The 27,322-nt window shown below is 37.5% G+C and overlaps 1 protein-coding gene across 5 annotated transcripts; it reads left to right on the forward strand.

Annotated features, from left to right (window-relative positions):
- Positions 1-412: 412 nt before the first annotated feature.
- On the forward strand, positions 413-26,400 carry chst10 (carbohydrate sulfotransferase 10). 5 transcript variants are annotated; one of them, XM_082165421.1, is made up of 8 exons: positions 414-1,356; positions 9,697-9,740; positions 19,795-19,911; positions 22,011-22,146; positions 22,294-22,400; positions 22,540-22,774; positions 22,935-23,040; positions 25,358-26,400. In XM_082165421.1, the coding sequence occupies exons 3-8, from the start codon at positions 19,870-19,872 to the stop codon at positions 25,905-25,907; spliced, it is 1,176 nt and encodes a 391-aa protein (XP_082021547.1). In that variant the 5' UTR covers positions 414-1,356; positions 9,697-9,740; positions 19,795-19,869; the 3' UTR covers positions 25,908-26,400. The 5 variants fall into 5 exon arrangements, with proteins under 5 accessions (XP_082021548.1, XP_082021547.1, XP_082021546.1 ...); XM_082165422.1 differs by lacking the exon at positions 9,697-9,740 and having other exon boundaries at positions 413-1,356; positions 22,011-22,143; XM_082165420.1 differs by lacking the exon at positions 9,697-9,740.
- The last annotated feature ends 922 nt before the right edge of the window (positions 26,401-27,322 follow it).

Here is a 27,322-nt window from a genome sequence, read left to right on the forward strand (position 1 = left end):
AACGGCGCACGCGAGATAGAAAACAATCATTTGAAGGACTCTTAACAATCATTTGACTGACTGGAAACCCCGCGAAAGTAATGATGTTTAAATAACAGAGGGGGGTTTTTTGAACAGTTTTATGTGTTTATTTATTTATTTATTTATATACCGTTATATCTATATTTGAATAAACAAATGTGTTGTGTTGTGTAGTATTTTGTTCTCTTTTATTTTCACATATAAATGTAAAAAGTAAATAAATATGACAAGCAAGTCTTTTTTTAAATCAAATAACGCAATAAACGTGAAAAATACATACATACAATTGTTACATACAATATACAGCCAAAAAAGGAAATTTCAAAGATGGGTAAGTAATGTTTATGACGAAATTGTCCGAGCTCTCTGGCGCGTGATGATTATGGCTGCGTTCCAGTCCACTTTTAGACACGCACTTGCGAACTTCCCTAAGCACTTCCCCTTGGGGGAATCCCTGCCGCCATTTTGAAGTGCGTTCCACTTCGTGAAGTGGACGAGGGAAGTTTATATGGACAGACCCTCGTTCCCTCGATTTTGACCGAGGGAGCGAGTCTGCTTCAATGTACACTTCAGGCACCTATATGTCCCACAATGCAGTACGATTGTGACGTCACCACATATCTCATCTAATCACCACCACAACAGACAACTCTATGATATATTAATAATATATATTTTTAATTTAAAACAACCCAAACACACCTATAAACATTTGGATGCTGCATTAAACAAATTCTTAAAGGGAAACAAAATGTAAATAATAAATCAACTCCACAGCTGATTCCAAGTGATCAAGGGCTTAGGACGTTCCATTTCAGCCCATTGCAGTTTCCGCCAGTAGTGAGCACTCGCAATGACGTACATCCGAGTGAACGAGACGGAGGGAAGTTAGCGAGTGAAGGGCATGACAATTTTGGACTGGAACGCAGCCTATGTCAGCGTCCAAATTTGCTCACTCATTTTCGTTCACTCTTTGCTGATGTAGTGCACTCAACTGCCATTCACTATGTAGGGATTAGTGAATGAGTGAACGAGTGAGCGGTTTCAGACACAGCTTATGCTCAGGCCTATCGATCGGCGCCGAAGTTGTTTCCGCGTCAGAGCGCTCTGGCGCACTGTTACTACGTCAGCGTCCAGAAGTCTCTCATCTGTTTTGTTTTCATTCCCTCATTCATCATTTAAGACATTATGTGCCATTGCTACAGAGCACAGTTAATGTTAACGAGTGACTGACTACGGACGCAGCTAATGTTCAGCAGAATACAGCATCCGAATTACACTGGGAACCCCGACAACAGGAGATGACAGAAGACACAGAAGATGTGCATTGAAAAGGTTTGGTTGTTAAGAATGTGTAGACATACAGGCAGTCAATGACTCTGTGTGAGGCGACTATTTATCGTTCCTATTTCAGTTTCTCTGATTTAATCTTAAAAACTGATATTAGTTACATTAACTCACTGGTGGTTAACGTTAGTTAGCGAGGCTTTTGAGTTGTTAGCCATTTCATTAGCCCGGGTTTCGTAATGAAAGCACTATTTGGAAATATACTAAAAATATTAAAAACAATGAATACAGCACTTCTGAACGATTTATTCCCTAATTTCTGTCAAAATATTATAGTTTGGATATTAAGTTTACTCTTACTGCTGTAAAACTGTCGTTGCAGATAGCAGCAGACTATTGGCTGCCACTGTTATTAAAGGGGAAAAAATAATGGAAAGACTGACCTCAAGGAAATCATTTATTATGTGTTTAAATGAGTAACAATTACTGTAGTAAGTCTTCTTTTAAATGGTTCGCCAAAAAAGGAAAATTCTGCAATAGTCACCCAAGTGTTTCTCTAAACTCATAGACTAGGCCTATTATGACACAACAGATATTTGAAGAATATTTCAGCTGTTTTTGTCAAAGTTTCAAGCTAATAAATGGATGGATGAATGAATTAAGTGTTTACCATGATCTACATGTACTATATAGAATACTGTCTAAAAAATATGAAGAATTGTTAACAAAATCAGTGGTATGTGGTAGTGTTTTAAAACGAGGAGGCAAAGTCCTCACATTTTTTATACACATCAAATGTAAATTTATGACTGTTACACTTAATTTTCCTGGTTAACTAAACATTACATAAAAAGAGGGACCATACAATTATATTTTGTATTTTTACATAAACTATGTAAGGTTCTATTCATTAAAAACAAGTATTAATTTCATCAAGTTAGTGTTTTTACAAATCTTTACATTGTACACAAAAGTTACTGACAGCTTACAGCTTGTTCCTCTATTTATTGCGCTTAGCTGAGAAAAACAAAACAAAGTTAATGGTATAAATTTAGGAGATATCAAGTATATAAAGTCACATTAAACATTCCACACACATCACAATGTCGGTGATACATGTGTAAACTCTGTTGCTGGTCGCTTCATGTGTTTCGCGTAGCTCAGTATCTCTTCAGCATGCTGACGTGCATATGGAATTAAACTTAAATGTTCAGCGTCGCATTTAAGGTTAGGTAGCATTAAGGATATAGATTATGGTCATGCAGAATAAGGCATATATGTGGTATATAAAGTACAAATAAACACTCAATATGCATGCTAATTATCAACTAGTTAAATAGTGAGAATTGGACCCTAAACTAAAGTGTTACCAAAATGTATCTGAAGCTTATGTACTGTATTTTTAGTTATTAAGTTATTCAGCAGTGTCTCTTGTAGGTTCCTTTGTGTTTTATATAATGACCACTGGGATGTTCTCTAGGCATATGATTTCCTTGATTGGTTTTCCCTGAAGAGATATTGTTGAAAACGAAAGTAAAAGACTGACGCACGTTTGTTGAGTTTTACCGTGAATTGAGAGTTCCGTGTCTATTAAAATCAACACAAAAATGATTTATCTCTCATCCATCCATGACCCACCTGCAATTTATGGAATGGTATGTTTTATTAGGCTACTTGACCCACCCGACCAGTGGATTAATCCGCAGCATCCACAGATATAACTGCAATCCATCATGTACTAGTTCCTACAGAGTTTGGAAAAGTATGGAATTTAATTTGATTTATTTCCAGGTCTGGAAAAGTATGGAGAAAAAAAGAAAAGAGTATGGAAAAATATTTGTTTACAGACTATTTCCCCTATACAGATTTCTAAAATATAAAATTAATCATTTCTAAAAAATAAATTTTGTCAGACAAGCAGAGTGATTTCATGGTAAGGCCCATATGAAGAAGCTCTGATGAGCCCAAGCGGCAACATTCTAATCTGAAAAATGAAGCCTACCCGGAAGTGCGAAAAACTGCAATACATCGAAAATCCGCTAGAGGGAGGTCCCAAAAGGGAGCAAATGTCCATACACCCCCATGTTAAAATGTCCGTTTTCACAGCATAAATTCATGTTTTTACAGGTTGGTCCCATGGACTTTTATTGTATTTTTCGATAGGTTCCGAGTGCCTGACAACTGTGAGGGGGGTGAAGTTAGTTTAGATCGTATTTAGATATAAAATGTATGACAAATAAGGGCGCGATTGACAGCTTGATTGACAGCTGACAACGAGCATAGGCTGCGCCGAGTGGAATCCCTGAAATTTGACGTCTCGGCCATGATCTGACACAACACATCATACCTGTAAGTTATCCTTTCTGAACATTTGTATTGCAATGTGGCGCCGCCCATACCCCCCATAAACGGCCTCAAAACCCGTTCTTCAGAAGTCTATGGGTGACGTCACAGACGCTTTGTCCATATTTTTTACAGTCTATGGATGAGCCTCAGCAAAACAACTCTCCAAAATGAGAGTAGGAGTAGTTAATTCTAATGCCTAACCATGCGGAACTAGAAAGCGGAGGTCTCAGCTAGGTTAACTCTCAACAAAATGAGAGGAGACCTAGCAACATTCTCTGTCTGGGAGGCTAACTTAGAACCAATTCACCTGATATAAGGTAACAGACCGTATACATTCTATCTACCGAATAGGTTTGTCAAGGAGGCTCAGTGAGAGCCATACAACTCTACTAGTCATTTTAAAGGGGTGGTTGATTATGATTTTACTTTTCTAACCTTAGTTAGTGTGTAATGTTGCTGTTTGAGCATAAACAACATCTGCAAAGTTACAAAGCTTAAAGTTCAAAGCAAAGGGAGATATTTTCTTTTAAATAAATTGCTTTTTAAGGACTACAACAAACGGCTGGTAGGGACCACACGGGCTTCCTCCCGGGTTAGTGACATCTCTAACCCTAAAATTTATGTAAACCCCGCCCCCCGGGAATGCGATTTATAGATTATCATGACAGAATATGCTAATCAATGACTAGAAGATAAATACACATAAGCTACATAAATTTATCAACTAACCATTCAGAAATGTCCTGTTGCATTCTACATGTCTTCTTGAGTCTCTCCATCATTGTCTAACTCCAGTTTAAACATAAAAGGCTAAAAGTTTTAGAAATTTTCAGTGCATGTCTGTGTGAGGTAAAAGGACACACGCTGTTGTAGCTCCACCCTCTGTGCCGGGACCAGCAGCTCATTTGAATTTATAGGGACAGACACAAAAAACGGTGCGTTTTTGCACACCCTCAAAAAGTTTAAATTTTAACATGCTATATACAAATATCTGTTGTGTATTTTGAGCTAAAACTTCACATACACACTCTATCAAAGACTTATTTTATATCTTGTGAAAAGGGCATTATACCACCCATTTAAAGCATTTCGTCTAGGAGGCTCGTAAGCCAGCAGCTTGACACAGAGTCCCCCGAAAAAAAAAACTCTCAAAACGAGGGGAGTACTAGGAATGTTAAATCAAAATAACTTATCAAGGAGGCCCTCAGAAATGCCGCTCACTTGATTTTACAAAGAACAGAGCTCTTAGGAAGCAAGTACTCAGTATAACAACCCTTCGTATGAGGGGAGTACCAATAATGCTCACCTATGATTATGTTTGTGAAGGCTCGTTTTCTACAAAAAGCCATTCACTTTATAATAGAGCACTTAGGAAGTGCTGTGATGACCCTCTAAGGGGAGTACTACCAACGCTCAATCACCTGTAGATCAAGGAGGCTTTGCAAAAAGCCTGTTCAACTCAACTTAAGCCGCGTTTCCACCGCAGGAACTTTCCCCAGGAACTAGGAACTTTGGGCTGGTACTCGATGTGTTTACACCGCAGGAACCAGGGTCTAAATGAAGTTCCGGGTAAATATTTCCCCCTCCGATAGTCCCTGCTCATGAGAACTTTCAGGGGTGGGACTTGTGCGCTGCACAAGCTGATTGGTTGTGTTCACGCCGCATTTTGGTTGGATGACTCCACGCAGCATTTATTTATTTTTAACCTCCCTTTTTAAAAAATCTATTGCGGTTCGTGTCGTGGCTTCATGCAGTAAGAGTTGTCTGTCTGCAAATATGGAATTTAATAAAAAAAACTGGTGGACTGGCGACGAGTTTCAGGCTTTATTAAGGGTATTTGTGGAAGAGGAAACTTTCTGCGCGTTCGTCCCAGCCATCTCACGGTCAATGTCCGCAATAGCTGATAACTTACAAATATGATATCTAACGTTAGCATTACGAGCTTACTGAACACGCTTTATCAGTGCTCGTCTCTTTTCTGCCACAGCTTTTATTATTAAGTCATTATGTTTACACATTGTCATCTATTGCAAGGCACTCCAAACCATGTTACAAATTTACTATAACAGGATTGAAATAGCGCTTTGAGGTTAGAAACAAACAACTATTTACAAGACTGTCACTATTTATGATTGATAGACGGAGTTCAGGCTTTTTTTAAGCGTATTTGCGAAAGAGGAAATTTTTGCGCGTTCGTCCCAGGCATCTCACAATAACTGATAACATACGTTGTCTAATTTTATACGCATACGAGCTTTCTGAACACGCTTTAGTATCAGTGCTCGTCTATTTTGTTTTGTTAATTACCTCGTTAGTAAACCAATACATAACTGCAGCACAGTTTGAATCTCCTCCATACTTATTATAAATGTGGCGCTCAAAACTGATTACTGTCCGTCACAGACTGGGAGGAGCAGTTGCGCGCAGTTTACCTTCCCGGTACTTTGGGTACTTTAGACCGCGGTGTAAACGCAGAAAGCAACCGGTCTGGGGCAAAAAAAGTTCCTGGGACAAATTGTTCCGGGTAATTTCGGTGGAAACGCGGCTTTAGTATTATCAAGGTTTGTCAGGGAGGCCCACAGAGGAATGTTTTCCCCTTCCAACCTGACAAAAACCATAATATCCATAATTTAACATTAAGGAAGCTCAACAAGAGAGGAGAGAGGAAGAATGAGGGCAGATGTTATCACCCTCAAATGGAAGAAGAGTAGGTATTATTTACCCTCATCAACCCTTAGATTTAATTACTTCACTGAGATCATGCTTCTTCTTTGGCCATGACCACAAGACGGGCCAGGTCCCCTTAGTATGGTTTTTTATAGGCTGACACCTTCGCCTCCTTTATCGTCCACCACCTTAACGGATGTGCCGAATAGTTCAGAAGGCAAAACCGGTGCATCGAGGAGAAAGCTCTTCTCTTTCTCCCCAATGTCAGCCAGGGTCACCCACAGATGTCTCTCTGTGGCCACCATTTCCATCATCGATCTGCTGATCAAAGCAGGGCAGAGCGACATCTGTGGTGCGGCGCAACTCAGCCACCACATCAGGGGAAAGACCCTGACCTTGGTCCAAGTCACTCAGCAGATCGGCTTGGTATGCTTGCAGCACCGCCATAGTGTGCAAAGCAGCACCAGCCTGACCCGCTGCTGCGTATGCCCTGCTATTCAAGAGAGATGTTGTTCTAAGGGGCTTAGATGGCAGGGTCGGAGCCTTAAGTGACGATGTTTCCCCCTCGCAAGCATCTCTTCAACGGGAGGCATCGACACGTATGCAAGTATTCTAATTTGAATTAACCTTCTAATCTTGTCGGTTAACAGATAATGATCGAGCATCGGCTGTCGGTCAGGAAAAAAAATGCAAAATGAAAATCCCATGTTCATGTATTTCAGTTGAGCCAACTGAACATTTTGAGATTTGACCTCCAAAATCTTTACAGTGTGTTTGTGATGTAAGAATTGTCAGAGCAACCAAGCAGGTGTCATACTTTATCATCTAACAAGGAACCAAAGTCATTTTGTTTAACAAAATCACTAGGGCTGTAATCAACCAAAGAAAATCTTGGTAGACTGAAATCCTGAAATGTTCGACTAAAAATCGACTAAAAATGACGTTAGGGGGAAAAAAACGTTAAATTAATAAGCTGCGCAGTGCGCACTGTGCGCAGTACTTAGTAGCCTTGTTGATCGCCTAAATGAATTATAAATAAACATAAAAAACTAGTAGGCTATTTGCAGTATATTAAATCGTTTTTGACCTAATTATTTTGCACTGAAATGAGTCTGACACACGAGTCTGTCGGCTCTGACAGCGTTGCATCACGTGCACCTGCGCAATATCAGAGCCTATGATTTCCGAAAATAGTACTGTTGTCAACTAGTGATATCATCACAATAACTTTTGAGGAATATACAACATAATTTAGACAATTGTTTTTGTCATATGTATTATAATAACTGACAGACACTATCATTTCAGCCGCTCTGTGCAGCTCGCATGAACATAGGAGCTCAGCTTCGCGGCTGAGACACGAATAGACTAACTTAAAGCTTTTACTCTTAAACACAAAAAGCACGTCCACTTTAATAAAAAATGAATATTTATTAAACAAACCAGATAAAGAGCAGAAACGAAATAAAGTGCATAACTGAAAAATAAAGCATAGGCTCAAAACGAATACAAACAGCGCAAATGTGCATTCGACTTTTTTCCCGTTTTCTATTTAAAAAAAATGCTGCCACACTGCCGATATCTTTGTTGACATGGTAGAAGAGGACTGACTATGAATTAAACGCTCTCACAATTAAATAAATAATATTCAGCAAACCTTCTAGTAGCCTACTTTCTTCAATCTGTCTCTCTTCTCCAGTGGGTTGGGCTAATCCAAAAGAAGTGAAAGCAAGGGGGGTGTTCTGAAGACACCCCCATTAGCAATTAGTGCTTTCCACCTGATGAAATGAACGCGGCAAAAAATCGACCAATCAGAATTTTGGTCGAGCCAGAACTTATCGACCAATTAATCGACTAATCGAATGCGAGATTACAGCCCTAAAAATCACTTTTCACTATAAAAAGTGGTGACCTGCAATTGTTACCTTAAATATCTATTTTTGCTTGATATAACCCATAAAACGTAGTTTTGTTGGCATAAATTGAATTTATTTAGGTTGGTTAAGTGATGTTAAATAGTATTTTGGAATCAGTGCATTTAGACTGCCACTCTTACAAAACCAGACACTAATGCACTTAAAAGCCTTCTATGTTGAGCTCAAAGTTCAAAATTATGTTGTTGATTGTTTCATTTTTAGTTGGTTCAACAAAAGTGCCAAAGTTAAAAGACATTCAGACACACACTTTCTGTTCCAGTTGGTGGCACTATGACTTTGACTCACAATTCACCCTTCACCGGTCCGGGAGTTTGATTGACAGGCGATCTGACCAATCATAACACAGAATCCGCCATTTTGTCCAGCAAACAGACCAAACTGTTAGTAGATTAATGTCAGTCGACTTATACTTGGTGTGTATTGACATCTTTCAGTCGTTGAAACAACATGCCTTCTGATGTTCAGCATGCCTATCTGATGTTTATTTAGTGTTGTAACTAGTGGGAAGAGATGATTGATTCACATGCTGCTTGAACTGAGGCTCTACAGCGATCTGTCACGGCACATTAAAGTGCCACAAAACTGTATTTATTGTTTACATTTCTTTAGAAATGACTAAATTTGAAAGCTGAGACTTTGTTTCATATCAAAAGTAACCTGCTCTGTCTTGTCTCTCGGTGTGTTTTCAGTGTCCTCTTTGCTCCGCAATGTATTTTTCACTGTGTTAGAACATGATGTGTGGCGTGAGAGCACCATGGCTTGTTGTACGTAGCAACAGTAGTTAAGGGGGGCAGGTCTTTGCAAATGGTCAATAGTCACATCCATGTGTTCGGGCTCCTTTAACAAACATACAGCTGAAGTTTCATCCAAATCAGTCAATGTATGCAGAAGTTATAACACACTACCTAACTTTTCTCGCCATAAAATTAGTTTCAATGCTACGGCCAAACTGTTTATGATATCACACAAAACGCTCGCAATTTAGCATCCTCAATGTCTTGGCTTCATTCTTGACCGAGATTGGTGTCGATCAGATGCTGTTGCTAGCCTATTTAACAATTTTCTGTCACTTTTTAAAATGTTGTTAGGAGTCCATAACAGTGTTAAATATGTCACTTCCTGTTCTCATGTGTTCAGTACATGACTCTTATCAAACGTGTAAAATTTGGGGCAGATTGGACATTGTTGTCTGAGTTACAGCAACTTCCTGTTTCATGGCGGAACATTTAAATTTTTAAGTCCACCAGGAAGATACCCTTCGACAAGAACTCAAGATCTTCTCAATTTAGCATTGCATAAGCCGCAGTCACACTAGACTTTGAGCACACAAAATTATGCGGCATCTTTTTTATAAACATGAATTCAACAAATAGTAATACATTCAAAATGTAAAAATATACAATCTACTCAACTACAAATATGTGTTCTTTTATTTCAGACGAGGATCTTCTACTGGTCACACGTCTTCACATGATTTTGCAGGTCAGAGTTCACCAAACTTGAACTTTGGAACGCAGCGAAATTCGAAACTTAATGGATGAGCTTAAGAAGCTTCTCTCAAAAGCTAAAATGTGAATCGTGAAATTCCTAATATTAATTCCAAAAATTCCAAATTGTGTTAAATATTTACTTTGTATTGTAGAAGGTTGCATGGACCGCATTTATTCACCAACAATGATCACACACAATATGGTCAAGAATCATGGATTTATTGAAGTTTGTCACAGAGAAGGTTTGCTTGCAGATTTAGTAGCAGCTAATAGCACAATCAGCCTAGTGAAGAAACACATACTGGCTGTGACACTTTCATTCAAACAGAATTTCACAGTGAACATCACTAAACTCTAACATGCACAGGGCCGTCGCTAGTGGGGTGAAAGGTGGTGACAATTATAGGGGCCCCCGCTGCCCAGGGGGCCCCACAAAATCCAGCAGTTATACTATATAGGCCCCTGTTGTTTGAATAATTATAATATTTATATTAGTTGCATGCCTGAAATTTAAATGAAAACCACAAAAACATGCAATTTGGTTCAATGTTTTTTCCAAATATCTGCTTCTCTTACCTCCCTAAAAATGGTTTAGTCCGATCTAAAGTATTTATTAATTATTCAGTCAGTGACAAAAGCCGCGTTTCCACCGCAGGAACTTTCCCCAGGAACTAGGAACTTTGGGCTGGTACTCGATGTGTTTACACCGCAGGAACCAGGGTCTAAATGAAGTTCCGGGTAAATATTTCCCCCTCCGATAGTCCCTACTCATGAGGTAGTACTTTTTCAAAGTTCAGGAACTTTCAGGGGTGGGACTTGTGCGCTGCACAAGCTGATTGGTTGTGTTCACGCCGCATTTTGGTTGGATGACTCCACGCAGCATTTTATTTATTTTTAACCTCCCTTGTTCGTGTCGTGGCTTCATGCAGTAAGAGTTGTCTGTCTGCAAATATGGAATTTAATAAAAAAACTGGTGGACTGGCGACGAGTTTCAGGCTTTATTAAGGGTATTTGTGGAATAGGAAACTTTCTGCGCGTTCGTCCCAGCCATCTCACGGTCAATGTCCGCAATAGCTGATAACATACAAATTTTATACCTAACGTTAGCATTACGAGCTTACTGAACACGCTTTATCAGTGCTCGTCTCTTTTCTGCCACAGCTTTTATTATTAAGTCATTATGTTTACACATTTGTCATCTATTGCAAGGCACTCCAAACCATGTTACAAATTTACTATAACAGGATTGAAATAGCGCTTTGAGGTTAGTAACAAACAACTATTTACAAGACTGTCACTATTTATGATTGATAGACGGGGTTCAGGCTTTTTTTAAGCGTATTTGCGAACGAGGAAATTTTTGCGCGTTCGTCCCAGGCATCTCACAATAACTGATAACATACGTTGTCTAATTTTATACGCATACGAGCTTTCTGAACACGCTTTAGTATCAGTGCTCGTCTATTTTGTTTTGTTAATTACCTCGTTAGTAAACCAATACATAACTGCAGCACAGTTTGAATCTCCTCCATACTTATTATAAATGTGGCGCTCAAAACTGATTAGGCTACTGTCCGTCGCAGACTGGGAGGAGCAGTTGCGCACAGTTTACCTTCCCGGTACTTTAGACCGCGGTGTAAACGCAGAAAGCAACCAGTCTGTTGCTGGGAAAAAAGTTCCTGGGACAAATTGTTCCGGGTAATTTCGGTGGAAACTCGGCTAAACATCATTTTGTCACTTAAAATTGTAAGTCCCACCCCAGCTCGTGAACAGAACCAATCAGAGTTAAGGCGGCAGTGCCTGATGAACTTGGTGGAAGAGCAGGAGATTGACTGACTGAAAATTTCGTAGAAAAGAAAACCAGGGTACCAGAAATGCCATGAAAAGAATGAGAGGGAGGCCAGGAGAGTTGTTGTATCCCAGTCGATCAATACGTTCTTAAAGACAGGTTGTACACTATTTTGTACATAGAGTCACTAAATTTACACGAGTCACGACACATTGCATTATGCACCTGACCTGCCAGCTGATGATGTATTTATTACATCAATAAAACACGAATGCACACTGCACTTGGATTAATACATTTATTCGATTTATTTAATAATTTTACCATTTCCATATTATCTTTATTAAAAAACAAGACAATAAATGATTTTATTTTTTACATTTGACTGCATTCTTGTCAATTTCTAAATGTTTACTTTTTGATTTATGAATTATAACAGACTGATGGGGAAAAAAACACATTATTTTGCTGTTACTTTTTTAAAATTGGTTTTATTATTATTCAACAATTTCTTGCTTTTTGTTAGTTTTTAGGGGTTCAAGCACGAAGTGCTGAAACTCTATTGTAATTGTAAGGGTTTTTATTATTCTTCTTCTCCGCTAAAACGCATCGTGCAGCCCAAACCTTAAGTGCTGGAGCGTTGAAACCTGGCCAGATGGTAGGCCTCAATTTGGGGAGAACCTATCAGACTATGGCCCCGATTGGCCCATAGGTGGCGCTACAGCGACCAAAAGTACAAAATTGTCCATAACTCTTAGACCGTTTGTCCCAGGATCAAGTGTATTATATCGTTGGAATCCTTGGCTCAAGGCGGACAAAATGGCTATCTCCGATTTGGATGTAGGCAGGGAAAATTTTCTGCTATGTCGGATTTTGTCCAAAACCTACTTTTGCGAACTAGTCCCTGGTTTTTCGCCCGATCGGAACCAAACCAGTCTAGGACAATTCTCTGGACTCTCTAGATCAATAATTATCGAAAAAAAGTTGAACTTTGACATTTGGGTGGCTGTAACAGGGTCATTTAGAAAAGGGGGCGTGGCAAAATACACTCAAAAGCCTATAAATCCCAAAGGAAAACTCAGAACTTCACAAAAATTGATGAGCATATGTGTCATAACATGGTGAGGAAACATGCAGAGTTTCATGGAGATCGGACCATAGGTGGCGCTATAACTGTTAAAAAGCTTTAAAATCATATATTTACTATGGTAAATTGCCTGTATTGGCTGTAAATTGTGTTTTCCATATGATCATATAATGTTTATAAAATAATGTTAAAAAACAGTGCAATACAATTCTCTGGACTCACTAGATCAATAATTGTCAGAAAAAGTTGAACTACTTCATTTGGATAGCTATAATAGGGTCACTTCAATATGTAGCCTTAAAATGAATACCATATTAAGCCAATAAGTGGTATTTTACTGCCCCCTGCTGTCATTTCATCATACTACTCCCTAATATTGTTATATAATTCATATTTAGACTTTATAAAATCATTATTTTAACATTTAACATGAAAACGAAAGTAAAACGGCATTTAGGCCACGCTCCCCCAGTACAAATTCACTCATAACTTGAAAACGGAAAGTCGTTGCGCGCTCAAATTTTGATGGTAAGGTCCTCTCCACGCTCTTGATCGAAACGTGTTATCGCGGGCCTCGGGAGCGCGCCCCCCGCGCATCGCAAGTCCGCGGGACCCCCGACTTTGAACGACCGCAACTCCCGACCCAAACCACCCCGAACGTTGTGTGAGAGCTCGTTGGAAAGGGCCCGTCCTTGGCTAGCTTCGATTCAAATGTGGTGTAATTTGCCCTGGGCATTCCAGAGATAAAAGCCCCAAAAGACATGCCTTTGAACAGTCATAACTCCCGGGCCCAATCGCCCAAAAACACCGCGATGGTCTCATTCAACAGGGCTCCTCAAGCACTATCTATGCTCTGAGTTTCAGAATTGTTCGCCTTCTGGTTCCCGAGATATAAGTGAAAAACCAAATTCCCAGTCAGTCATTCATTCAATCACTTCAACTGTAAGATGGAAGCTGAAATACCACACTCCACTGGAGGGACCAGCAGTATTACATATGATCTTTTCATTAGTTTTCAGTATTGGGAAACAAACAAAGCAATCTTTTTTTCTTTTTTTTTTCTTTTTTATATTATTAGATCACAAAGGAATTCCTATAGAGCAATAAATATATTTTCTCAATAACATATCCCAAAACATTAAAAACATATTTGTGTGTGTGTGTGTGTGTGTGTGTGTGTGTGTGTGTGTGTGTGTGTGTGTGTGTGTGTGTGTGTGTGTGTGTGTGTGTGTGTGTGTGTGTAAGCATGCATTATTGAGTTAACATGGAAAAACTGGTTTTCTTTAGTGCAGAAAACTGGTGAAAATCATGAAGTTTAAAGTGAAAGTGAGCCAATAAGTGGTCTTCTACTGCCCTCTGCTGGCCATTCTACTTATTAATGAAGTCTTTTCACATGTGCTCACATTCATATTTAAACTCTAAAAATCACTTATATAACAATAACTATTATAACACAATCAGATTTTGTCAGTGTTTATCACTTCATTTGCACTGACACTTCACATAATTGCTAGTAATGTGTTAAATCATGGTAAATCACACTAGAAACATGGTAAATCATAGTAAATAATACTAGAATGTGGTGTATCAAGGTAAATCATGCTAGAATCCTGGCAAATCATTCTAGAACATGGTATATCATGGTAAACTATGCTAGAACAGGGTAAATCATGGTAAACTATGATAAATCATGGTAAACTATGGTAAACCATGCTAGAATCACAGTAAACAATGGTAAATCATACTAGAATGTAGTATATTATGGTAAATCATGGTAAACTATGGTAAATCATGCTAGAATCATAGTAAATAATACTAGAATGTTGTAAATTGTTGTGGGAGGAGCCTATTTTACTAAAATGGCTATAACTCAAGAAGTAAATGAGATATCTTCACCAAACTCAGTACACGTGTATGGGTTCAATTTGAGGTCACAGTAAACACTTTTATGGAGATCGGACCATAGGTGGCGCTATAACTGTTAAAAAGATTTAAAACCATATATTTTCCATGGTAAACTGCCTGTATTGGCTGTAAATGGTCTTTTCCGTCTATTATGTCAGTGGTTACATGCTTGCTTAATAAATCTTAATAACTTTTGATGCTTTTGTGCTTAGATGCCTTAAAGGCCTTAACTGCTTGAACCCCGATAAATGCTGCTTGCAGCTTTAATTATTAGTTGTAATTTTTATATAAACATTTAACTTTTAAAATAAAGGTTTTACAACATCACCATCTTCTGTTATATGTGGGCCTCCATGCTCATCTATTGTACAGTATATGATATTGGTGGAGGGTGGTGGGGGGCCCACATCAATATTTTTTCAGGGGGCCCCGAATCCTCTAGCTACGGCCCTGAACATGCATGTTTGTCATTGCATTTTTTGCAGCACAGAGGGAGCGTGTGTACATGGTTGTCAGATTGAGAAGATTAAGTAAAACAGCAGAAAATATATCTTTTTATTAGAAAAGCGCAGTTTGGAGGAATAATTATCTTGACATCAAGATAACGAAAATGTCTTAAAACGTTTTTAGGACAAATAATCAACGGGCAAATATTGTGATGATTATTTTTAATTTATCAAGAGAAGCAGAAATCGTTATTGTGATGAAAATAAGATTAATCGTGCAGCCCTAACAATAGCACTGGAACAAAACAATCGTAAAGTATATGTCAGATGATCTGTGCATTAAGTCTTAGTGTAAATGCAAAATAATAGACCTATCACTTTTTATGTAATGTGTTACTTTGTTGTTCATTTTATTACTGACTTATCAATCACTCTGTGACTTTTTACATGGGTAGGGTACTTTGTCCTGTGTGTGTGGATGACTCTGCTCATCTGCCACCACCAAAGATAATTTTTGAGTTTATGGCAGAGGCGTGCAGGTCATATAAGGTGCGAATACTCTTCATTCCAAAGCCATTTGAGAGAATGAGTTTGTGGACTCACTAATTAATATTAACACTATAAATGACTATAAAATCTCTTGTCATTTGAGGTGTAACATATATTTATTTATTTGCCCAAAGACTCTAATCTCTTTAAAATCTGTGCCAGTTACGGAGGGTTTTGTGTAAGCGGATCCACAACAGCTTTGGCACGTATATGCTCTGTTGTTATGCATCAGCATCATTGTTCTGCATTCTCATTGGTATGGGGGATTTCATGCGCAAGGAAAGCTGTTCGTGAATTGTTCGCCCAAGAGGGAAAATGTGCTGTTGCTGGCAGATCTCGATCACCATAAATCATATTGTATTTGACAAAAAAAAAAAAAAAACGAATTATACTAAATCAGATGGAAAAAAAATGTCATAACTTAAACTATTTTAATGATATTTCATGTTCTCCATAGAGAAAGCAAACGAAAACATGTAAACTGTTAAAGATCGACTTTACTGTAATAGTTGGGGGCCTTAAGCACATTTTCGCGCAAATTCATCTAAAAGCGCCAGATTTGGCACAGATGTAGCTCAGGTCATACCGAAATGATTTAGCTAGGGCGCCGGAGCCAGCGACCCTCGGGGCCAAGATGGCGGCCAAATCCAATATGGCCGCCGCCCGAAAAGGGTTCCGGCTTTAACTTTTGAACCACATGAGTTACAAATACAAACTTGATATGTTTTTCAGCTTAATTGATCATGAGAAACACATAGGAATGTTTATATTTATGACGAGAACCTGCCACCCACCCAAGCTGCATTGATTCAGCACATCAAAAGAGCACTTCTGCAGGCCAGCTTCTACTGGAATCAGGCAACCGCTGTCCAGCAAGATATCCCAGAGTTTAATGCATGGGGATGGTTTCGGGACTCTACGAGCAAGACTTGGGAACCTTACTGGACTAATCTCAGAGACGCCAGTAAAGCCTGCACCATTCTCCTCCACTGTGGCTGCAAGACAGCATGTAGAGGGCACTGTAAGTGCTGTAAAGCCGGAGTTCGTTGCACTTCTATATGTGCATGTGAGGGTGCTTGTACAAACAATGATGGTGAAGACAAAGAGATCCGGTGATTGTGAGTGATAATGATAATTCATGTGAGAGACCATGAGAATTCACTGTTGTTTTTTATGTTATTGCTGTTTTTTTGTTATGCTAAGCAAACCTTTAAGAGTTTTGGAAAAATTTACTATATTATTATTTTAACAATTTGACATAATATAAATATTGCCTTGCAATATTAATTGTGTCTTATTTTTTCTTATATGATTACACTTTGAAATGTATTCACCTGTGGTAAACTGAAAACCATTTCACTTCTATAAGGAAATGAATCACCAGTGAGAATAACCTTCAAAGTTGTGAAAAAAAAAAAAAGGATTTTCAACCACAGTCTTGAAAAGAATACAGGTACTTACACAAGCATAAATATAAATATGCCAATGGACTTCCTGTGGTCAATAAACATAACATAGACACCACATCCTCATTTGTAGCGCATTTGGTTCAAAATTTGTAGTCAAAACCGTTTTTTGGACAGCAGCCATATTGAATTTAGGGAATTTGGGGGGTCCTGATATACCCAATCATAAATGTAAGATTCCTATGTGTTTCTCATGATCAATTAAGCTGAAAAACATATCAAGTTTGTATTTGTAACTCATGTGGTTCAAAAGTTAAAGCCGGGACCCTTTTCGGGCGGCGGCCATATTGGATTTGGCCGCCATCTTGGCCCCGAGGGTCGCTGGCTCCGGCGCCCTAGCTAAATCATTTCGGTATGACCTGAGCTACATCTGTGCCAAATTTGGCGCTTTTAGATGAATTTGCGCGAAATTACCTATTTATGTGCTTAAGGCCCCCAACTATAAGGAGACTTAATGGTTCTAAAACACGGCTGGAATTTGTCTAAGGTATTAAAATTATTCAAATGCAAGTAGAGCTTTTTTTTTATAAGGGATGAAGGATCACATGTTTAAAATAGCTTGGAACACCTCTGTTCATGATGGAGCTGTTAATTTTATCTGACACACTGGAACTCACTGTAGTAAAAAATCTTTACAAAAATGTGTAGAGAGAATATCCAGTTTACAGCCACAACACTTAATTTTGGCAAGAACTGTGTTGGTGTGGCTGTTTCAAAATGAGTCATGAAATTAGGCTGTGAAGGACTTGGTGGTAGATGAAACATGTAAAATAGCACATCTGATCTGCTCAACTTTAAGAAAAAAATAAATAAAAAAAAACTCAGATCTCATAGGTCTCTTTTGGGTGATTTTCATTATCGTTGCATTATTTGCATTATCCTTTATTAATTATATTACAACGAGATACTAGTCTAGAGAGAAAATCAGAACATTGTTGGATGAAGTCCTTATTAAATCTGGGAGGTCTATAAACAAGTGCATGGAAAACAGAACCCAGAGTATCGGTCTTTAATAGCTGCACCTCAAGTCAAGTCAAAAGTCCAAAAACTTAAAACCCTACAGGACATGCACAATGGACAGGGAATCAAACAATTATCCACCTGCTGTTGCCTTCTTCAGACATGTGGTCTTTTATTTTAAATATTTGATCATTGAAATACTTGTTTAACTGCATATTTTTTTACCATGAACTATGAATGAAGGGCAGTATCATTGATACCAATACTTATACTTATACTAATACCAATGCTTAAATTATATATATATATATATATATATATAAGTATATAGCAGGCATGAAAACTCCTCACCTTTCGGCGAAATTCGCCGTTTTAAAACCAAAATGGGTCACCTACGTGATTTGTGCAGATCCGATGAAAACATAGAAAAAGAAAGAGAGGAAAGGAGATGGCATGTCAATTGATGCAACAGCAGCTAAATAAGTGGATGGTGAAAGGCTACAGGTAGGATTTTGTTTTGTGTGACGTCCAGGCATGTAGGCTAATGCCATCGGGACTACCGGGAGATTCCCGGTGGGCCGATGTGCTTTTTGGGCCGATACATCTCATACTTTTTTGTTTCGTTTTTTGTCTTAACGGCCCATAAAACTCGTACATCGGCGGCCCATTCGTTTTGTTTTGCTTAATTGGCAGCGCTGGGTTAGTGTGTAATTAGTATGTAATGCATTGGTCAATAAAAAGTCAGCGTTAGTTGTTTTTTTTCTGACACCCCATGCAACACGTAGATCAGCTGCCCATTTGGTTCTTTTCTTGATTGACACTGGGCTAGCCCAATCACACCTTTAATGTGAAGTATAGAAATATACTCTTTCAAGTATAGAAATTAGTACAAAACTAATTATGAAAGTTTCCTTTATTTTTCAGTGCATTTGTTTTACAATATATGGCTATTACTATCATGGGATTAATATTATAACTATTATTATGTAGTAGTAATGTAGACAGACACTGTAACTAAAATAAATTTTCTTTGTTTAATTTTCACCAGATTGATGAATTTAACATTAAAAAGCACTATATATATATATATATATATATATAAAGTTGATTGGATTGGATTTTTTGCTGCCGCATCCTTCTCACCTTTTTTACCCCTGACCTGTTTTCATGCCTGATATAGAGATAAAATGGCCAATTAAAGCCACAATTGCACTATTATTGAAAGCCAGGCCTGAAATGCAAAATATCAAATAGTTTTTATCATTTATTAATAATTACAGAACATTAAAATGTTACAACAACTTTTAATTTAAGTAAACTTAATTATAATAAATGTGACATTAAGCTGTGCCTTTTATTGTCTTATTTCTTGGTCAGTATTCTGTCAGATCTACCTTTTTGAATGTTAGTTAACTTTTCCCTGTAGTATTCAAAACTCAAATCACCTTTATTTATATAGAACTTTATACATACAGATTGTTTCAAAGCAGCTTTACAGTGATAACAGGAAAATGATTCAATGATAAAAAAACAGAGTTCATTTTGGCTATACAGCAGCTTTAAAAGAAAACAGTGTAATTGTTCAGCTGAAGTCAGTTCAGTGTTGATTCAGTTTCCTTGTAAAGATCATCAATTATTAAATTAGTTCATTTAATCTACAAAGCAGTTCTACAGAAAACAGTGATGTCATCATCCAGGTCAGTTCAGTTCTCATCCAGTAGTGTCAGTACAGTCAAACCAATACTATTGTTGAATATTACGTGTCAGCAACTAAGCAAGCCAGAGGCGACAGTTTTCATAAGTAATAAAAAATAAAAACTTACACCTGCTTGTCTTAATCACAGAGACAAGAATGCTACTGATAAGTATGAAATAAGTGTGCCAAAGAGGAGGATGAGGCTTTGAGCACGGCTGGATACATGCAGACCATCCTGGTTGACCTCGGTTGCTTCACAGAGCTGGTGAGAAGCACACAGATAGCGTGATATACTGTAATGTTAAATCAAAGGATGTGAGAAAAATATGTTCAAATAGCTTAAAATTAGTGCTGGGCAACGATTAATCGCATCCAAAAAAAACAAAAAGTTTGTGTTTACATAATATATGTGTGTGTACTGTGTATAATTATTTTGTATATAAATACACACATGCATGTATATAAAATGTGTTATTTATATATAAAATATTTATATATAATATAAAAAAAGTATATATATATATATATATATATACACATATACAGTGGGTACGGAAAGTATTCATACCCCCGTTAAATATGATAAAAAATGGCTGTAAAAAATAAATCTTTCATTCAAAAAATTTGATCTTTCGTTCCAAAAATTGGCAAAATTCTAACCTTTCATTGAAGTAAAATAATTCAAATTGGGGGGGAAATCACATTATGAAATAAATGTTTTTCTCCAAAACACGTTGGCCACAATTATTCATACCCTTTTAGTAAATACCTTTTTGCAACCTCCTTTTGCCAAGATAACAGCTCTGAGTCTTCTCCTATAATGCCTGATGAGTTTGGAGAACACCTGACAAGAGATCAGCGATCATTCCTTCATACAGAATCTCTCCAGATCCTTCAGATTCCCAGATCCATGTTGGTGCTTCTTCTCTTCAGTTCACGCCACTCATCAGGTCAGGGAACTGGGACGCTCATGGCAGATGCTTTTTGTGCTCCGAAACACATTTTTGTGTTGATTTTGATGTTTGTTTTGGATCATTGTCCTGATGGAAGATACAACCACGGCCCATTATAAGATTTCTAGCAGAAGCCGCCCGGTTTGGATTTTTTTATCCGTTGATATTTGATAGAATCCACGATGCCATGTATCTGAATAAGAAGTCCAGGACCTCCAGAAGAAAAATAGGCCCACAACATTAAAGATAATATTAAATTGTACACATGGGGTACTTTTTATCCTTGTGTGCACCAAACCCATCTAGCGTGTTTGCTGCCAAAAAGCTATTTTTTAGTTTTATCTGACCACAGAACCCTGTGTTGTTTGAAGTTCCAGTCGTGTCTGACCACTGAATATGCTGGAGTTTGTTTTTGGAGGAGCGAGGAGCATTTTTCTTGAAACCCTCTCAAACAACATGTGGTGATGTAGGGGTTGTTTTATTTTTTTTATTTTTTTTATAGGCTTTCTGACCCCAAGACTAAACTAATCTCTGCAATTCTCCATCTGTGATCCTTGAAGAGTCTTTGGCTCAAACCATCCTCCTCACCGTGCATTAGGACAATATAGACACACGTCCTCTTCCTGGCAGATTTGTAACATTTTTACTTGATTATAACTTCTTAATTATTGCCCTGATGGTCAAAATGGGTATTCTTTAAATTATTTAGCTATTTTCTTACAGCCACTTTCTATTTTGTGACGCTCAACAATCTTTTGCTGCAAATCAGAACTGTATTATTTGGTTTTACACATTGTGATGGATGATTAAGGGGATTTGGCCTTTGTGTTTCCTCATATTTAAAATCCTGTGAAACAAGAAGTCATGGCTGGACAATTTCATGTTCCTAGTCCCTCTGGTGTGCTAAAAAAAGGTAAATATTAATGGGAATATACTTCAGAGATATTTTATTCATAAAACATTCTAGGGGTATGAATAATCGTGGCCAACGTGTTTTGGAGAAAAACATTTATTTCATAATGTGATTTTACGTACCCACTGTACTTTCCGAGGTACTTTCCGTACCCACTGTATATATATATATATATATATATATATATATATATATATATATATATATATATATATATACACATACATACATGCAAATATTAAATGCATGTGTGTGTACAGTATTATATATATAAAATAATTATACACAGTACACACTCATATATTATGTAAACACAAACTTTTATTTTTGATGCGATTAATCGTTGCCCATCACTACTTAAAATACTTTAGCATGTTTCAGGAATTGAAAAGATGGATGCTGTGTTAATTACGTTAATTATTTTTAATATGTTCAATGCCAAATAGTAATCATAAATAGTAACTCATTATTTTCTCAACTGAAATGTTTTTATTGTAGGATTTTTTTTTTTTTTTGCCTGTCCATGTGCCAATAATGCGTCGTCATTGGTTGCTGGTTGGTGCTTGTGGCTGGGTGCTACTCATCCTTATGTTCGTCAGCAAGTTCATCAACTTCAGCTTCAGAATACCAGGTGGTATGTGTTTATCACATTATGTCAGCATTTCCGTGTAGAGAAATTGGTTTAAAGTGTCTACCTTTGTTGCATTTGTCATTTAAAAAGTCACTGTTATGTTCACTGCCCATAAGGCACTCTGACAGTTTCCCCTCAATATATTTTCAGACTTTGCGGGGAGGACAGACATGTTTGTTTGGACCATGCCTTCTGTTACGCAGAAACTCCCTTCTGTCCAGTGGCCAGACAAGGGAGCATCACAGCCATATATATTGGTGAATCAGTTTGTCTGTGTACATTGGGTTCACTTATTTGCTTTATTCAAAAACAACTTGAATTGTTCATTGTTATATATGATCTGTTTTTGGGTGTCATGTATATGTGCATGTGTGTTGATTCTGTTGTGACTATTAGTCCTCAGTTAGTCCCTCTGTGGTGGAGCCCATAGACTGGCAGTCAGTGAATGAGAAGCGTTTGGAGCTGTTAACAACTGTTTGCAGAAATTCATCTCTTTGGAACCTCACCCACACAACTGTGCGCAAGTTTGTCTTGGACCGCATTTTTGTGTGTGACAAGCACAAAATTCTCTTCTGTCAGACACCCAAAGTTGGAAACACACAGTGGAAGAAGGTTCTAATTGTCCTCAATGGTGAGAAATGTCTTCAGGTTAAGTAACTTGTACATTTGATAAATCAAAAATTAACCATAGTAAACCAAATTAGTAAAATTACCCTAATTCAGCATCCTATATTAGGCATATTGGAAAAACTGTATATCTTTCTTGAGCTTCAACATTTTTTGTGTTTCAGGAAAGTTCTCGAAGGTTGAAGCTATTCCAGAGAACATGGTTCATGACCATGAAAGAAATGGCTTACCTCGCCTGTCCTCTATGACTGACACAGAAATCCATCAAAGGTTTACATAAGTTCAGCGTACAAAAAATTATTGTTTCTTGATCCCTGTTTTTTTTTTTTTTTTTAACAGGGATCAACAATCAATATTATTATTGATTGATTAGCTGGCCAGTCGGGTTAGTAGTTTAGATTCCAACATTTTCAGTGGGCTTGGCAAAAAATAATCATCAGTTTTCATTTTTAGCTTTTTTTTTTTTTTCTAGAAATATTTGTATGCTTTTCATTACAATGTTTTGTTCATTTAACAAAATATCATATTTTAGTTGTCTAAGAAAATACATTTTTCAACAAGATGGCTGAAATGTAGCCACATAAATTTCTCACACTTTTGCTGAAAAAGGCTGTATATTTTTTAACACATTTTTACTGATGTATCCAACTGGCCTGAAACTGTCTGTTTCTTACACTGGCTCCAGACCAGTGGGCAATCCTTATTGTTGAGCCCTACTAAACTTTACCAAACTAAGAAAAACAATTGGTACAAAACAAAATACAGGTCTGCAAACCTAAATTGTGTGTACATACAAATGAATTACCTACATTTTGGTGCAATATCCTGCTGCTACCTTTTTCTTACAGATTTGTGTTCTTTTTCTCATTATGCACTGCCAGATATAGTGGCATGACTAGACTTGTGTCAACTTCATCAGCTGTACAATTTGTCCACAATAGGCTGATATAGACTTTCTTTTAAAGAACACAAAATATGATATTTTGAAGAAAATTTGGGGTCCAAACAACATTGGACCCCATTGACTTTCATTGTATGGATACAAATACACTGAGACATTTGTCAAAATATTTAAAAATTCAGTCCGGAAACTCTAAATGGCATAAGCTGGTCATTTGCTAGCAATTATATTGAATACTGCATGGTGTAAGCTGATTTGCCTCTGACCTATCTGCAGCCAATGAGCTATACTAGCTCACATTTAAAGTTAAAATTTGATTCAGTGTTTGCTGAAGAGGGCCCTGGCGGCAGACTGTAGCACAGTGACGGTCAGTGATTTCTGCATGCGCAGAACTGTGAATTACATTACATTATCAGTAGGCACTAACAATATATATTAGTAGATCTTATTAAATGGCAAATTAAACCCAATGTACTATTGAAATTGATTTCTGGACATTGTAATGTTATTTTCTTTCCGAAAATTGTTATTGTACACATACAGTATGGGCCCTATCTTGCACCCAGCGCAATTGACTTTGTACAGCGACGCATGTATCATTTCTATTTTGCACCCGCGCACAGCGGACTTTTCCCTCCACAGACGCACGTCGGTTAACTAAGAAATACACTTGCGCTCCCGGGGGCGGTTCAGCGCAAAGAGGAGGCGTGTTCCGGCGCAAACGTTCCCTCATGCTATTTTGCACATTTAGAAAACAATTCCGCCACTAACCGAAAAAATCTAGTTTAAAGTCAGTGGCGCGTTGCGCATGTTATTCATATGCTATTTTAAGGGAGCATGCTTGGCCATAATCAATGTAGCGTGTGCACAACGCGCATACACTTTGATTCTCTCATCTACACAGAAGCAGCAGTTTTCATTTTTGCAAATCATACATTATTACGATAGATAGATAGATAGATAGATAGATAGATAGATAGATAGATAGTTTATTATAAAAGCATATATCTAGCTTACACATTTACCCAAATTATCATACGCCTGTTTAACCGAAGTTAATTTGGGTGTGTTTCTCCATCCCCAATGTCACTTCTCTGTGTTTTACGGCCCAGGCGAGAACGTCGGTCTCCTCGGCTGTGAACCGCTGCTGGCACGCGTCTGGCAAATCCGCCGTTATAATAGGAATCCGCTATAGAATAAGCGCGTCTGCTCTTAAAGGGAATGTGAGATGACGCTCTGATTGGTTTATTTCACGTTACGCCCAAACCACACCTATGAATAATGAAGCTACTTCAGACCAACCCATTTTAGATTTGCGTCGGGCGCAAGAGTCATTTATCCCGCCGGTATAATAGCAACAGCGCCCAAGACCCACCCACAAAGTTACTTGCGATTCGCGCTTGATACTTGCGTTTCAGATCGTTAAAATTGGGCCCTATATCTTAGCATTCTATAGCAACCTCCTCCCTCCCACACACTTGTCCCACCTACTTTTTAAAACAAAATTACACCACTGTTTGGAGATGTGTGTTCGGAAACTAATGGCAAGTAATATTGTGGAATGTGAATTATGTGGCACAATATGTGGCCACAATATATGCCACAATATGTGGCATATTGTGGCAAAGTGTTACATGTCTGATAAGATACTGTTATCCTGAAATTGTGTTATTTTTTGGTTCACAGATTGAATACCTATTTCAAGTTTTTTATTGTCAGAGACCCATTTGAGCGCCTCATATCTGCGTTCAAGGACAAGTTTGTGAAGAACCCAAGATTTGAACCCTGGTACAAACATGACATTGCCCCAGCCATCATTCGCAAATATCGCAAAAGTCACCATGATGATGGTGAAAGTGTGGGTCTTCAGTTTGAAGACTTTGTTCGGTACTTAGGTGACAAGCCAGGAAGACAGCACTTGGACAGGCAGTTTGGTGACCACATTATTCACTGGCTGACATATGCTGAGCTGTGTGCTCCTTGTGATATTTCCTACAATGTCGTGGGACATCATGAGACTCTGGAGTTTGATGCTCCTTATATTCTAAAAGCTGCTGGTATTGCTGACCTGGTGTCATACCCCAATATCCCACCAGGGATAACACGCTACAATCGCACCAAGGTGGAACGCTATTTTACTGGAATCAGCCAACGAGATGTTCATCGCCTCTATGCTCACTACCAGGGAGATTTCAGCCTGTTTGATTACCAGAGACCTGCCTTCTTATTGAACTGATGTAGAGATGTCCTGATATTTTTAGCCTATTTTTTATGGATCTCTTGGACCTTTTAGCTTACTGATAAAAATGTGGTTACCTCCAAAATAGAACTCAATTGTCTGCCCTACATGATGGAGTATATATTATTCTTTTACACTTATCTGAGACATAATTGGTTACTTTACACATACAAATATATATATGCATTTACATGATGTTTGGATTTGGCTTGGTCAGGGATCTGCACTAGTGGGTAACTTCAACCATAAATTACTAGTATCCAACAGTGCAACAGTAAAGTTTATCGTTCTGTTCTGTTTTGTCTTTAGTTTATGTTTTTACTACTTTTCACTGGTTTTAGAGTCTAAACTTGATGGTAATTTCTGTATTTGCCATATAATTAAGTGCCATAATATTAATCAGAAAAGTTTTATGGATTTCATTAACTGATTTTCAGACAAGGTATACTATTATATTATAAAATAGAATAAAAAAAAAGTTAAGTTAAAATGTTGACCAGTTTTTTTCTTTTTCTTTTTTAATACCAGTTTACCTATGGACTATGGACCAAAATAAAGTGTCCTCTCTATCACCTCTCCATTAATAAGAATAATCATTAATAATAACATCAAGAATGTTCAAACCTTTTTATTCTTAAAGTATGGTAGTACTTATAGTCTTATAATTTTGATCTTAATGTTCAGTTTAATTTTCATTTTCTATAATAGATCAGCCTTTATCTAGAAACTAACCTTATATACACTATCAGTGTTAGAATATACTCTTCGAATATGTTTCTGTTTTACAAAGCTACCTTTAAATCAGATCATGACTTGCAGAATAGTTTAACGCCATGATAAAAGTAATTTTTGGTGGGCAAATGTTTATCCCCAGTATGAATATGTAGATCCATAGGAATGCACTGTTGCTGTGGAGAATTTTGTGCTCAATATTTGCATATAGTGATATTAGACGAATATTCTAGGTTCAATACATTATGATTTGGGATATAGTGATCTTAGAAGGAAAAAATCTTTTAAAGTGCACTTTAATGAACTTTTGCCTATCAATAAAAGGTCAAAGTTGAACTTACAGGTTCTATAAAAATCCCTTGGTATTTGGCAGTTATAAAAAAAATATTTTTGTTCACTTTATTGTGGTTAAAAGGGTTCATATTAGAACCTGGCCTACTGTCAAGGTTCCTTTATGAACCTTTTTTAAAATTGACTGTAGAGATGGATTTTGTAATTATCTGAGGCCTGTGGTCAACATGTTGATCATGCACAAGAATGGAACTTAATTTTTTTTTACAGCTTCAAAATCAAGCCTTCAACTTTACACATCTTATCATTTCCCTACTAGCATTGGGTTTATATCCAAAATATTGGCAAATAATCACTTTTACATTTTGCTTTGAAACCAAATCTTCCGC

Source organism: Leuciscus leuciscus (assembly GCF_965113295.1).
Source record: "Leuciscus leuciscus genome assembly, chromosome: 3".
Lineage (NCBI taxonomy): Eukaryota > Metazoa > Chordata > Actinopteri > Cypriniformes > Leuciscidae > Leuciscus > Leuciscus leuciscus.